Genomic DNA, 15,104 nt, shown 5'->3' with positions numbered 1-15,104 from the left:
CTGGAGTATTGTGTGAAGTTCTGGTTGCCACATTATAGGAAGGATGTGATTGCACTGGAGGGGGTGCAGAGGAGATCCAGCAGGACATTCCTTGAGGTGGAACATTTAAGTTATGAAGAGAAGTTGGGATAGGCTTGGGTTATTTTCATTGGAGCAGAGGGGCAACTTGATTGAGGTGTACAAGATTATGAGGGGCATAGACGGGGTGGATAGAGAGCAGCTGTTAACCCTTCGTTGAAGGGTCAGTCACAAGGGGACACAAGTTCAAGGTGAGGGGCAGGAGTTTAAGGGGAATTTGAGGAAAATCCTTTTTACCCAGAGGGTGGTGATGGTCTGGAATGCACTGCCTTGGAGGATGGTAGAGGCAGGATACCTCACATCCTCTAAAATGTACCTGAATGGGCACTTGGCACGTCATAACATTCAAGACTGTGGGCCAAGTGCTGCCAAATGGGGTTGGATAGGCAGGTCAGGTGTTTTCATGTGTTGGTGCAGACTCGATAGGCCGAAGGGTCTTCTGCATTGTGTGTTTATGATTCTGTGATTGGTTAGTGCCAGCAGACTGCACAAGAGGACAGGGGTGCTGTGTAACAAGACGTTCTGCCAGGACAAGTGCTCCCTGTCTCCTCTCTGTACTCACCTTGCCATCACCCCTCAGAATGCGACCTCCTAGCAGGGCCCCAATACCTGACCTCTCACAAGCTCCCTCACAGCCACCTGGCACTCCTCCCTGCCTACGCGCAGTACCCATCGATGACCCACCAGGCAGCCAGCTCACATCATCCACATTAGTTGTCCTGCAGGATAGGCTTCTCCACAAATGTCGTGAGCGAGGGAAGACAAGTGGTAGGATACCCAAGCTGAGGATCCTGACTCCATTTGAGGAAAGAGCCCTAGAGCTTGCAGGGGAGGAGGGCCTGTGCTGAGAGCAAGGTGGGCCTACGAGGGAAAAGTGAGGAGCCACTGCATCCTCATCCAGATGTCCAAACTCAAGTGAGTTCTATTTAGTCCAAACCCTCGACCAGGCCATGTACTAATGCCATCTTCCTTGCCTTGCAGGAATACCACCTGAACAGCCTGGCCCATCCACCAGCAGTGTCCCACCTCGGCACCACCTCAGAGGAGATGTCGGAGGAGGGCACTGAAGAAGCATTACTGCTATCACCCGCACTATCCACGATCACAGAGACACACACCTGAGTGGGCGACCTTAGCAGGCAGCCTTCGGGGTCACTATCTGGTGAGCACTACACTGCTTCTGTTGCACATCAGCTGGAGGCAGGGACATCCCCGTAATCGGACAGTTAGGTCTGCTGGATCCCAGGACTCAGCTGTGCCCCAGTCTTAAGATCATACAAATTAGGAACAGGAGGCGGCCATTCAGCCCCTCGAGTCTGCTCCGCCATTCAATAGGACAATAGCTAATCCAACATTCCTCACGTCCACTTTCCTGCCCTTTCCCCTTAACCCTTGATTCACTTACTGATCAAGGATCTATCTCAGCCTTAAATATACACAAGGACTCTGCCCCCACAGCTCTCAGTGGAAAGGAGTTCCAAAGACTCACAACCCTCCGAGAGAAGAAATTTCTCCTCATCTTAGTCTTAAATTGGTGGCCCTTTATTCTGTGACTGTGCTCTCTGGTCCTAGACTCTCCCACGAGGGGAAACATCCTCTCAACATTTACCCTGTGAAGCCCCTTCAGAAATCCTATATGATTCAATGAGATTCTCTCATTCTTCTAAACTCCAATGAGTAGAGTCCCAACCTGTTTAACCTTTGCTTATAAGACGATCCCTCCATACCGGGGATCATCCTAGTGAACCTTCCATGAACTGCCTCCAATGTAATAATATCTTTCCTTAAATGAGGGGATCCAAACTGCTCACAGTGCTCCAGATATGGTCTCACCAGCACCTTGTACAGCTGCAGCAAGACTTCCCGACTCTTATACTCCAACCCCTTTGAAATAAGGGCCAACATTCCATTAACCTTCCTGCTTACCTGCTGCACCCGTGTGTGAGCTTTCTGTGTTTTGTTCACAATACCCCCCCCCCCCCCCGACTCCCTTTGTGTTGCAGCTTTCTGCAGTTTTTCTCCATTTAAATAATACTCTATTTCTTGCCCATTAGCCAATTCGCTATCCATGCCAACATGCTACCTCCAACACCATGGGCTGTTATTTTATGACTTAACCTTTTGTGAGATACCTTGTTGAACGCCTGATGGAAGTCCAAATACAACACATCTACTGGTTCCCCTCTATCCACTCAGGTTGAGACTTCCTCGAAAAACTCGAACAAATTAGTCAGCCACGATTTCCCTTTCATGAGGCCATGCTGACTCGGCTTGATTAGATTATGATTTTCCAAATGTGCTGCTTTTACTTAATAATTGATTTCAACATTTTTCCAACAATATATGATAGGCTAATCAGCTTTTTGCCTCCCTCCCTTTTTGAAAAGGAGTGCCACACTGGCAGTTTTCAAATCCTCTGGTATTTCTCTGGAATCCAAATATTTTTGGAAAGTTACAACCAATGCATCCACTATCTATGTAGCTACTTCTTTTAGGATCATAGGAAGCAAACCATCAGGGTCAGGGGACATATCTGCCTCTAGCCCCATTAGTTTGTCTAATACTCTTTCTCTACTGATGGTGATGGTATTTAATTCCTCCCCCTTATTATTTATTACTAATGGGATGTTTGAAGAATCTTCCACCATAAAGACTGACGCACAAATATCTGTTTACCTCCTCTGGCATTTCCTTGTTCCCCAGAACTATCTCCCCAGATTCATTTTATAAGAGGCAATGTTCACTTTGATCTCTTTCTTCCTTATATACTTTTATATAGGGGCTGGTTTAGCACAGTGGGCTAAATCACTGGCTTGTAATGCAAAACACAATCAGCCGCGCGGGTTCAATTCCCGTACCGGCCTCCCCGAACAGGCGCCGGAATGTGGCGACTCGGGGCTTTTCACAGTAACTTCATTGAAGCCTACTTGTGACAATTATTATTGATGAAGTTCTTAATGTCAATTTTTATATTTCTCACTAGTTTGCCACGTAGTTTATTTTCTCTCTTTATTATCTTTTTTGTCATCCTTTGTTGTATTCTGAATTTATCCCAATCTTCAGGGCTATCATTGATTTTTGCCTCATTATCAGCTTTTTCTTTCAACTTAATGCTCTCCTTAACTTCTTTGGCTGGCCATGGTTGGTTGATCCCGCTCTTTGAATTTTTCTTCCTCACTGGGATATATTTTTGCTGAGAGTTGTGAATTACCTCCTTGAATATCTGTCACTGCTTGTTTATTGTCTTTACTGCTAATCTATCCATCCAGGCCACTTTAGCTAACTCTGTAATTCCCTTTATTTAAATTAAACACAGTTGTTTCTTTTTTTTCACTTAGGGGGAATTTAGCGTGGCCAATCCACCTAGCCAGGGTTGTGGGGATGAGACCCATACAGACACGAGGAAAATGTGTCAACTCCACGCAGACAGGGACCCGGGGCTGAGATTGAACCCGGGGCTGGGATTGAACCCAGGTCCTCAGCGTCGTGAGACAGAGGTGCTAACCACTGCGCCACCGTGCTGTCCATCTGATCACTAGTTCCTCGGGGATCTTTTACCCTGAGGCTATGTATTAAACCTGCTTTGTTACCCTTTACCAGATCCAAAACAGCCTGTTCCCTGGTATGCTGCATGACATATTGCTCTCGGAAACTATTCTTAATGCACTCCATGAATTTGTTGTTGCAGCTACCTTTCCAACTTCATTAACCCAATCAACATAAAAATTAAAAATCACCCATAATTATTGCTGTATTCTTTTTACATGCTCCTATTATTTGCTGATTTAAATCCTTTCCTACATAGTGACTACTTTTTGGAGGTTTATACTGATGTCCTCTTTCCCTCGCTTTTTTTTTACCTCCACCCAAATGGACTCTACATCATCCGAGTCTACATCCTCTCTCACAATTGTTCTCATTTCATCTCTTATTACGGTGCCACTCCACCACCTTTACTTCCCTCCTGTCCTTCTGAATGTCAAATATCCCTGAATAGTAAGTCCCCAGTTTTGATCCCCTTGTAACCATGTTTCCGTAATGCCGATGAGATCATATCCATTGACCTCAATTTGTGCTGTTAGTTTGTTTATCTTATTCCGAATACTTCATGCATTAAGATGCAAAGCCTTTAGGCTTGCCTTTTTGCCATTTTTAATCATCTTAACTTTTCTTTGTACTATGGCCCTATTTGCGTCTCACCCCTGGTGACCCTGTCTATGGTTTTTGCATTTTACTGTTCTTTTATTACTGTCCTTGTTCCTCTTTCCCTTGTCACCCTACTTGAGTTCCCATCCCCCTCTGCAATTCTAGTTTAAACCCTCCCGAATCACACTAGCAAATACTCGCCCGAGGACATCAGTTCCCGTCCTTCCCAGATGCAACCTGTCCAGTTGTACTCATCCCACCTCCCTTAGAACTGGTCCTAATGTTACAGAAATCTGAACCCTTCCCTCTTGCATCATCTTTCCAGCCTTGTATTTATCCGATATATCTTGCTATTTCTACTCTGACTAGGACGTGACGCTGGTAGTAATCTTGAGATCATCATCCTCATCACTATCCTCAGACCATACGTTTCTCTTTACCTCCGTCAATTTTAACTGATGTTCACGTTTCATGGCCAATTTCTGTCTCTCTCTTTTTCTTTTTCCCTGATCTGTACCTCCCTTTCTTTCGCATTTTGTTCTGCTAGGGCTATTTGTTCTTTTTCCCTCAGTTAAACTTCAAGCTGCTTTAATTCTTTTTCATGTTCAAGCTGCTTGATCTGTAATTGAAGTCTTGCCATTTCCAATGATTCTGACTGTCTCTGGCAATTTTAAATGCTCAACTACTGCCACAATTATCTCGTCTTTCCATATTTTGTCAGCCAATGTTAACTGCAATGTTTTTGCCAAATCTAAAAGCCTTTTTTTGTCACCGTTTGTAAGGTACTGTGAGTGATCTTCTCCACCCCCCAAAAACTTCTGAGGCTCTGAAAGAGCCATTGTCCACAACACACTCCCCATTTAAACTTGAAAAGAAAACACAAATATGCTCACCCCTCACTGTTTTTAAGTTCACTAAGCCAACCAATCACGAATGATAGACTTTTATCTCACGAGCCCCTAATTTGTATGGGATAGCGTTTTTAAAAACTCCAAAGTGTATGATGGTGTTCACCTGACCTATAACTTTTGTTGAATTTGGCTAGGATGAGCACAAGAGCCTTGCCTTCAGGTGCGATTCAACAGTCTTCCTACACACTTCAATCAAAATAAGCTTTATTCTAAGAACTTAGTTAACATTTATATAAACATGCAGCAAGAATTTTTATCAATTACAACTATAAAGATACCCCATAGCTATAGTAATCTATATATATCACTTAATGAATCCCCCTTAACTGTTCCAATTCAAAAACAAAATCCCATAAACCGACCTCGTTTCCAAGGGTGCGGCCCAGCACTCTGCATTCTCACCTGAATAAGACTGGCTTTCCCTGTGATTCTGACTCCATCTCACCAGCAGGTTTAAACCCTTCCGGAAAGCAAACTGTATTTTTTAAGTTACTAAAGCAGGTAGCTGTAATCAATGTTTTTTTTTCTGGAACAATTCTTTAAAATGAAAATAGAGAGAGAAAGGCCAAAACATTTATTTTCTCTGCCTGTAGTCCACAGCAGTCAAACTCAAAATGAAAGCAAAATCACAGCCACAGCGCAGATCCACCAATACAATGACATCACTGAAGCCATGTGATAAGACAGAAACGTTTCTTAAAGGGACATTCACATGACACTTGTCACTAACACTAGGGAGACAAAATAGCATCCTAGGTCTCATTTGTGGCCACAAAAACACCTTTCTATTGCCCTTACAATTGAATCCCCTATAACTATTGCAATGCCACGCGTTTTGCTCCTCCCTTGTGCAGCAGAGTCAAACGCGGTGCAAGAAATTTGATTGTTGCTGATTTCCCATGAGAGACCATTCCCCTCAACAGTATCTGAAGCGGTATATTTGTTTTGCAGGGGAATGACCACAGGAGATTCCTGCATTGCCGGCCTAATCCTCTTGCTCTGTCTCATCTTCACCCATTCCCTTCCTGCCTGTGGAATCTGAGCCGGTGGTGTGACCACCTCTCTATACGTGCTAGCCATGATACTCTCCACCTTACAGATACCCCATAGTGTCCCAGGCAGCGCTCCAGCTCCGAAATCCGGTCTTCCACGAGCTGTCCCGGGCACTGGAAATGATCCTGGCTTCCCATGTGGACCATGTTTGAACTCTCCTATCATGACTTACCCCTTTAAATTAAACCTTTAGAAGATATACTTTTTAAATAAATTTAGAGTACCCAATTATTTTACTTTTCCAAATTTAGCATGGCCAATCCACCTAACCAGCACATCTTTGGGTTGTGGGGGAAAACACACGCAGACACGGGGAGAATGTGCAAACTCCACATCGTCAGTGGCCCAGGCCCGGGATTCAAACCCGGGTCCTCAGCGCCGTAGTCCCAGTGCTACCCACTGCACCAGATAATATCAATTACACTTGGGCCCTGCTTTCCTGGTCCTCGTTATTGCAGAATATAGCTCCTACAAACTATAGACCACAAAAAAAATTTACAAACTTGGGTGACACAGTGGTGCAGTGCTGCCTCACGGCGCCGAGGACCCGGGTTCAATCCTGAGTCCGTGTGGAATTTGCACACACTCCCCATGTCTGCGTGGGTCTCACCCCCACAACCCAAAGATGAAATGAAAAATGAAAATACCTTATTGTCACGAGTAGGCTTCAATGAAGTTACTGTGAAAAGCCCCTAGTCGCCACATTCCGGCGCTTGTCCGGGGAGGCTGGTACGGGAATCGAACCGTGCTGCTGGCCTGCTTGGTCTGCTTTAAAAGCCAGCGATTTAGCCCAGTGAGCTAAACCAGCCCGTAATGCAGATGTGCAGGATAGGTGGATTGGCCATGCTAAATTGCCCCTTAATTGGAAAAAAAAATAATCGGCTACTCTACATTTATGTTGAAAAAAAGAATTTACGAACTACATGTGGTAAAAGTAGTAAATCTTACCCGACCTTACCCACTACTTATCAATCAGCTCTCTCCCTTGTAGCCTCTACTGCTGCAACAGGGCAAGACCTGAATTCTCTGAAGATTTAAAAAGTTAGAAAGCAAAAGCACTACCTTCCCCTCTGCACCGAATTCCCAATACACACACTCGCTCTGGTGGTGTCTCACTCAGAACATGTTCTCTCCCATTGATCGTGCACAAGGCTCAAAGCCACGTGCCTTGCCTCTAGACTCAATCGTCCCTCAGCTGCTTGAGGTGTAAAGGCAGAACCAGGAATACCAGGAGTTAGCAGCTGGACAATCCTGTGACTGCAAGGCCAAATGGAGGAGTCCCAGATCCGTCTGTCGCAAGACATGGTGCCGGCAATGCATGGCACCCAGGCCAACACTTTAACAGGGTGGTGTCTACAGTGGAAAGCCTAGGGCAAGAGGTCAGATCTATGACGGCTGAACTTCGAAGCATGGCTCAGTCCCTGAGGACCATGGCTGAGGCTTCAACTGTATGTTTCTGACAATGGTGGGCCTCCACGATTGGTAGTGCCAGTTGAGGTTGAGGCTTCTGGAGCTCACTCCAGCTGTCCCTCCATCTTATGGAGTAGCCCAAGGATCCACGAGCACTTGGAGAGAGGAGGATCAGCTGGAGCACAGCGCATCGCCTTTTACCCAGAAGAACCTGTGAGTGACCAGCCAATTTGAATCCCCCCTTCCTGAGACTGGCTCCTAGACCAGCGACACCCTTCCCTATCTTTGTAATCTCCTCCAGCCTTACTGTGCTCCCAGACATTTCCTCTCTTCCAATTTCTGATTTCTTGTGTATCCCTTGTATCCTTCATTCACCATTGGTGGGGTGCCTTCTGCTACCTACACCTTAAGCTGTGCAATTTCCTACCTACAGAGCGGGACGGTAGCACAGTGGGTAGCACTGTTGCTTCACGGCACCAGGGGCTCAAGTTCGATTCCCCGCTTGGGTGACTGTCTGTGTGGAGTCTGCACGTTCTCTCCGTGTCTGCGTGGGTTTCCTCCGGGTGCCCCAGTTTCCTCCCACAGTCCTGAAAGACGTGCTAACCTTAAAGCCTTTGTCTTTGAAGAAGCTTTTACTCACCTGTCCTTGCATCCTCTTGTGAGGCTCAGTGTTAACTTGGGCCTGATGAAACAGCATTGCTTTCTTGGACATATTGCCCCAATTAAGGTATCAACAAAAGAAATAGGAGCGGGACTAGACCATATGATCCCCTGAGGGTAGGCAACGTGTTCAGCCAGGCAGAGGAGAGTGGTGGTGGATGGGAATTGTCCAAGCCTCTTTTCGAGAAAGAAGCGAAGAGCTCTTAGGAGCTCCCAGCTTTGACAAAGAGTCACGGACTCGAAATGTTAGCTCTTTTCTCTCCCTACAGATGCCGCCAGACCTGCTGAGATTTTCCAGTATTTTCTCTTTCGTCGCATATGATCCCCTGAACCTGTACCTTATTTGGATTAATTAAATACTTTGCTCAGTCCAATGCAGAACGTTTTATTATCATCGTTGGAGAGTTTTACCATCGTGTTCACAGCTTGATTCATCTGAACTGAGGTGTGAACCAGCAGCTGCTACACAGGGAGTGTTGCAGCACCCAATCCGGTTGATTTTAGCCGTGGGTGGTGTTTGTAAGTTGACATCCTTGTCTCCACACTGCTGCATGTGGGTGAGTGAAAGCAATGGCAGTGACATGCTTCCACTTTTTGATTCAATAAAGTTCTGCAATGTGGTATTGGGAGACCGAGATTTATCTTCAATGGTTCTCGCAGCATTGGGGAAAGGCCTCCAGGATTTTTTTTTTTTGGTTCTTGGGATGTGAGCACCGCTGGCAAGTCCAGCATTTATTGCCCATCCCGAATTGTCCGTGTGGGGAGCCACTTACCTGAGCCACCGTCAGTCTATGTGGTGTAGGTGTACCCACAGTGCTGCTTTCTATAGTTGTTTGATATAATTGCTGGACCACTTCAGAGGCAGTCATAGCTGTGGACCTGAAGTCAGGTGTGGGAAGGCTAAGTAGGAACGGCAGATTTCTTGCCCTGAAGGGCGTTAATGTACCAGAGTGTTCTTTCCTGGTAGTTTCATGGGCATTATTAATGAGGCTAGAGTTTTATTCCGGATTTATTAATGAACTGAATTTAAATTCCCTGAGCTGATGTGGGATTTGAACTCGTATCTCCGGAGCATTAGTCCAGCCTCCAGATCACTAGTCCAGTACCAATATGAGGGAAGGGAAATCAGAGAGCGAGTGTTAACAGCACACAAGAGAATGCTACACTCTTGGCCAGAAAGTGATGCACACAAAGGGTCAAAACAAATGAATGTTTCTTTATTAATCAAGTTTAAAACCATCATCTGCAATTAAATATGATGAAAAAGTTTTGCACACTGCGTTGTTGTAATCTGGAATGCACTGCCTGAAAGGGTGGGAGCAGATCAATAATAACTTTCCAAATGGAATTGGGTACATCCTGATACTGGGAATTTGCAGTTCTGTGGATGAAGAGAAGAGAAATGGGACTAATTTGACAGCTCTTATGGGCCTCCTCCTGTATTGTATCGTTCTATGATGGTGTGTTCAAACAGCAGAGCCTGTTTTTTGGGGGGGGGTTTTCGTTTTGTTCAAACTTTCATTTATTTTACCAGTGACGCGGCACATTAAAGAACTCCAAGAAAGGAAAAATGAGAAGAAATTGAAATTGCGAAAGAAAGCAAAGCCTTGTATTGCGGATGATGATGGTAGGGTTTGATGCTGAGAGCCAGCGTGTCTTGGCCTAGTGTCCAGTTGCATGTGCTTGCGCTGCTCCTCCTTCAGCTTGGCACCGTTCTAAGATGCAGTGCAATGGCCACAAGGCAATAAGATGGAGAAACAGTTTGTTCCATAGAGCCGCAGCCAGGTTCGAAGCAAACCTTGATTAGCAGGCCCGCTAATTTAAGGTATTGTTGAAAAGGTTTTGGATTTCCCGAGACAGGTGCTCAGGTTTTTCCTCAGGTTTTACCTCCTCTCCGATGCGGTGTTTGCCATGTTTATACATAACTTGCTTTCAGTAGAAAATCTTACCATCATCTCTCTCTTTTTCCAAAAGCCTAGATGCAATTTTAATTTTTGTCCTCCAGGCCATTAGTTTCAATCAGCAGTGTGAGGTTAATGGCTATTCATAAAGATGAGTATTCGAGATCAATCGTGTCTACGTTTAAACAAAAGTAGAAACAAATGTTCTCTTCAGATTTTTAAATCCTGGAAACGGACAATATATAGGGAGGATATTGAAGTTTATAGTTAATTTGTGGAAAGTACTGATGAGAAGATGCAATTCACATTTCAAGTTGAAATCACCTGCACATGTGGTGAATTTTCGCCTGCTGACACACACACACCTCCAATTCCTTTTTTTAAATCTTGGCTTTGCTTACCTGGCCTTCCACACCTGAAGCCATTGAGTCCTTACTGAGGGAGGGATACAGAAAACAAAGAGGAGCTAGGAGAAAGAAATTTCAAATGTACTCTACAGATATATCAATAAAAAAATTAAATCTCAGATTGAGTTTGTTGAAGGTCCATGGAAATTGGCTGGGGTCTTAACAGATTCTCAGGGCTTACTATGGAGATGGGTATTGGCCAGGAAAGTTGCTTTCATAGCTTGCCAAATTCAATAAGGCCGATGGTCAGGAAGGCCTTTAAAAAAAACAAATTAACTTTGACTTCCCAGCTGCTAGTTTAGTGAATCCGGCAGAGGGTTTGTTATTGGATGTGGTGACCCACAGAGCATGTTACTTACCAGTTGGAAAAAGCCTCCATTGGCACACCAAAATTGCAAAGTTCCTTATCGTTGTGGCTCTTCTTCCCTCCCCTCCTCCCCTCTCGGCTTTCCCCACCTCCAGCAGGGCCCATGCTGCTTTCTGAGGTCGTCGGCCTGTACTCAACGAGAATATAAGGCAAAGAATATTTAGGAAGGAGTTTTGCCTTCTCTTTGAATTTTGGGAAAGCAAGCTTCCGTGTGAAACAACTTGTGTGGGAAATCCGAATCCTTTGTGCTCACCTGTCTGCATCCATCCGTTGCTGCATTTTACAAAGTCTGCTGCTTTCAGATCTGTGGTGGTTTAGCTGTGGTGAAAGAATGGATTAATAAATGCACTGATTCCATTATCCATTGCTCCCATTCACTCTTTGTTTGTCTCAGTTTAACGTGTTAACGTTGGCACTTTGCTGATTCATTTTTTTTGGCAAACACTTTGCCACGTTGATTAAATAGGAGGGAAAAGATAATGTTCGGGTAGTTTAGCGAATCAGATCTTTTATTTTAAATCTTCTTTTGGTTGAGAATCACTGTTTAAATACACAGATTCAATGTATTGATCTGATGAAAAGACGACATGCACACTGCATAATAATGATTTATGCACCAGATGCCTGAACTATCAGTTCTTCCTGCATAATCTCTGTAATTTTATTTTCCTCTTTATGTTGTCGAAATTCCTACCATGCCTACATTCTGAGTGTGTCAGGATAACAGGTAGGCCCTAATGTAATTGCTGATGGATTTTCTGGATTTGAGTTAACTTTATGTTGGCCGCAAATATAAAGAGAATAAATGTGAGAAAGGCTCTCCATGGAATGAAGCTTCCCCCTTACAAGTCCCATTTCATTTAAATAATAAAATATTGATTGAACGATCTTCCCTCAGAGCTCAGAAGATGAGGATTTCATATGTTCGGGAACACTCCTTGCTTACTTGGAGGCAAAATACATTTGCTAGCTCTTACATCATTGTAGAGTTGTGGGAGTTCAGTGTAGAGTTGCGGGAGCTCAGTGTAGAGTTGGGGGAGCTCAGTGTAGAGTTGTGGGAGTTCAGTGTAGAGTTGTGGGAGCTCAGTGTAGAGTTGTGGGAGCTCAGTGTAGAGTTGGGGGAGCTCAGTGTAGAGTTGGGGGAGCTCAGTGTAGAGTTGTGGGAGCTCAGTGTAGAGTTGGGGGAGCTCAGTGTGGAGTTGCGAGAGCTCAGTGTGGAGTTGCGGGAGCTCAGTGAAGAGTTGCGGGAGCTCAGTGTAGAGTTGCGAGAGCTCAGTGTAGAGTTGCGGGAGCTCAGTGAAGAGTTGCGGGAGCTCAGTGTAGAGTTGGGGGAGCTCAGTGTAGAGTTGTGGGAGCTCAGTGTGGAGTTGCGGGAGCTCAGTGTGGAGTTGCGGGAGCTCAGTGTAGAGTTGCGGGAGCTCAGTGTAGAGTTGCGGGAGCTCAGTGTAGAGTTGCGGGAGCTCAGTGTAGAGTTGCGGGAGCTCAGTGTAGAGTTGCGGGAGCTCAGTGTAGAGTTGCGGGAGCTCAGTGTAGAGTTGCGGGAGCTCAGTGTAGAGTTGCGGGAGCTCAGTGTAGAGTTGCGGGAGCTCAGTGTAGAGTTGCGGGTGCTCAGTGTAGAGTTGCGGGTGCTCAGTGTAGAGTTGCGGGAGCTCAGTGTAGAGTTGCAGGTGCTCAGTGTAGAGTTGCGGGTGCTCAGTGTGGAGTTGCGGGAGCTCAGTGTGGAGTTGCGGGTGCTCAGTGTGGAGTTGCGGGAGCTCAGTGTAGAGTTGCGGGAGCTCAGTGTAGAGTTGCGGGAGCTCAGTGTAGAGTTGCGAGAGCTCAGTGTGGAGTTGCGGGAGCTCAGTGTGGAGTTGCGGGAGCTCAGTGTGGAGTTGCGGGAGCTCAGTGTGGAGTTGCGGGAGCTCAGTGTAGAGTTGCGGGAGCTCAGTGTAGAGTTGCGGGAGCTCAGTGTAGAGTTGCGGGAGCTCAGTGTAGAGTTGCGGGAGCTCAGTGTAGAGTTGCGGGAGCTCAGTGTAGAGTTGCGGGAGCTCAGTGTAGAGTTGCGGGAGCTCAGTGTAGAGTTGCGGGAGCTCAGTGTAGAGTTGCGGGAGCTCAGTGTAGAGTTGCGGGAGCTCAGTGTAGAGTTGCGGGAGCTCAGTGTAGAGTTGCGGGAGCTCAGTGTAGAGTTGCGGGAGCTCAGTGTAGAGTTGCGGGAGCTCAGTGTAGAGTTGCGGGAGCTCAGTGTAGAGTTGCGGGAGCTCAGTGTAGAGTTGCGGGAGCTCAGTGTAGAGTTGCGGGAGCTCAGTGTAGAGTTGCGGGAGCTCAGTGTAGAGTTGCGGGAGCTCAGTGTAGAGTTGCGGGAGCTCAGTGTAGAGTTGCGGGAGCTCAGTGTAGAGTTGCGGGAGCTCAGTGTAGAGTTGCGGGAGCTCAGTGTAGAGTTGCGGGAGCTCAGTGTAGAGTTGCGGGAGCTCAGTGTAGAGTTGCGGGAGCTCAGTGTAGAGTTGCGGGAGCTCAGTGTAGAGTTGCGGGAGCTCAGTGTAGAGTTGCGGGAGCTCAGTGTAGAGTTGCGGGAGCTCAGTGTAGAGTTGGGGGAATTCAGAGTAGAGTTGGGGCAGCTCAGTGAAGAGTTGCGGGAGCTCAGTGTAGAGTTGCGGGAGCTCAGTGTAGAGTTGGGGGAGCTCAGTGCATACAGCAAATCACAGTGAATAGCCTTTTCAGTTTCCATTTTATTAAGGTTGACAGTCTTGATCGAGGCAGTCTGATTGAGGTACATACAAAGAGGCATTCCATTGACAGAAATTCTATTCCGCACACTGATCTGATCTCTAATGCTTTGCCGTGTATTTTATACTTTTCTCTGCATGCTGGCAGAATCCCTCAGTTAAGGGTTGGTACACTTCATAGTGAAGCAATTACATAAAATTAGAGTCACGACAAATTTATTTTTGCGAATTGCTGACGAAAAGAGCAATGCTGTTGAAACTCTTCGTCCTGGGACTCATCAGGACAGTTTTGCAAGAATGCCAAATTAAAGGGAACAACAATAAAACCGCATGAGAAAGGGGTGGGGGGCGGTGCTGATTGGTTGGTAAGTCATCTCTTGAGACATTTCCATGGCGAATGCACCAAAGATCTATTGTCCCCCATGCTTTTTATTTATTCAAAAAAGGTGAAATGTCTGGACATATTCCTTTTGCCTGCAGAGGACAACTCCCCTGCATCTGAATATGTGGCAAGCATGAGTGAGCTACATTGCAAGCGTGACTGACAGTCTAAATTGATGCTAGTGTAATCCTTAACACGCTAACCACTAGTGTAGTGGTAATGTCACTAGACTAGTAATGCAGAGGCCTGGCTAATGATCCGGGGACATGGGTTCAAATCCCACCACGGCACCTGGTGGGATTCAAATTTAATTAATAAAATCTGGAATTAAAAGTTAGTCTCAGTAATGGTGACTGTGAAACTATCATAGATTGTAAAAACCCATCTGGCTCACCATTGTCCTTTAGTTGGTTGTTAACTTCCCTCTGAAATGGCCGAGCAAGCCACCCAGTTCAAGGGCAGTTAGGGATGGAAAACAAATGCTGGCCCAGCCAGCGACCCCCACATCCCGTGAAATAATTTTTTTTTAAACTTGGGATTGTTCGCCAAATGCAGTCCAGTCGCAGAATGGCATCTAATGTTAGACATATGTCCAAACTTCCCAACTCCCCCATCAGTGCCTCTTGAACTACCCTGCTACCCGATTGTGATGCTGTTCTTTTGCCTCACAAAGACTATCTGCCTTCCCACCTTCTTCTGTCTGGCTCCAGTCGGTACAGATAAGAGAGGACAGGGGCAGGCTGATCTTGCCTTTTACCCAGAGGTCTACCAGTCAATATTCATATAATCATAGAATAGAATCCCTACAGTGCAAAAGGAGGCCATTCGGTTCATCCAGTCTGCACTGACTCTCCCAAAGAGCACCCTACCTAGGCCCACTCCCCTGCCCTATCCCCATAACCCCATCTAGCCCTTAGACAGTAAGGGACAATTTAGCATGGCCAATTCACCTAACCTACACATCTTTCAACTGTGGGAGGAAACTGGAGAAAGTGCAAATTCCACACAGACAGTCGCCCAAGATGTGAATCGAACCCGGGTCCTTGGCACTGTGAGGCAGCAGTGCTAACCACTGCGCCACCATGTT

At 46.0% G+C, this 15,104-nt stretch overlaps 1 protein-coding gene across 8 annotated transcripts in view; it reads left to right on the top strand.

Annotated features, from left to right (window-relative positions):
* Positions 1-15,104, top strand: part of arhgap39 (Rho GTPase activating protein 39) — a 632,129-nt gene that overhangs the window by 474,210 nt on the left and 142,815 nt on the right. Inside the window, exon 7 of one of the 8 annotated variants that reach the window (XM_038798612.1) lies at positions 9,793-9,885. The exons of the other annotated variants lie outside the window; for them this stretch is intronic. Within the exon in view, the coding sequence (XP_038654540.1) occupies positions 9,793-9,885 (93 nt within the window). The remainder of the gene's footprint in view (positions 1-9,792; positions 9,886-15,104) is intronic. 8 annotated transcript variants of the gene reach the window in all.

Source organism: Scyliorhinus canicula, chromosome 5 (assembly GCF_902713615.1).
Source record: "Scyliorhinus canicula chromosome 5, sScyCan1.1, whole genome shotgun sequence".
NCBI classification, from domain to species: domain Eukaryota; kingdom Metazoa; phylum Chordata; class Chondrichthyes; order Carcharhiniformes; family Scyliorhinidae; genus Scyliorhinus; species Scyliorhinus canicula.
The sequence above is the reverse complement of the archived record's forward strand: the minus strand, read 5'-3'. Positions and strand labels throughout refer to the sequence as shown.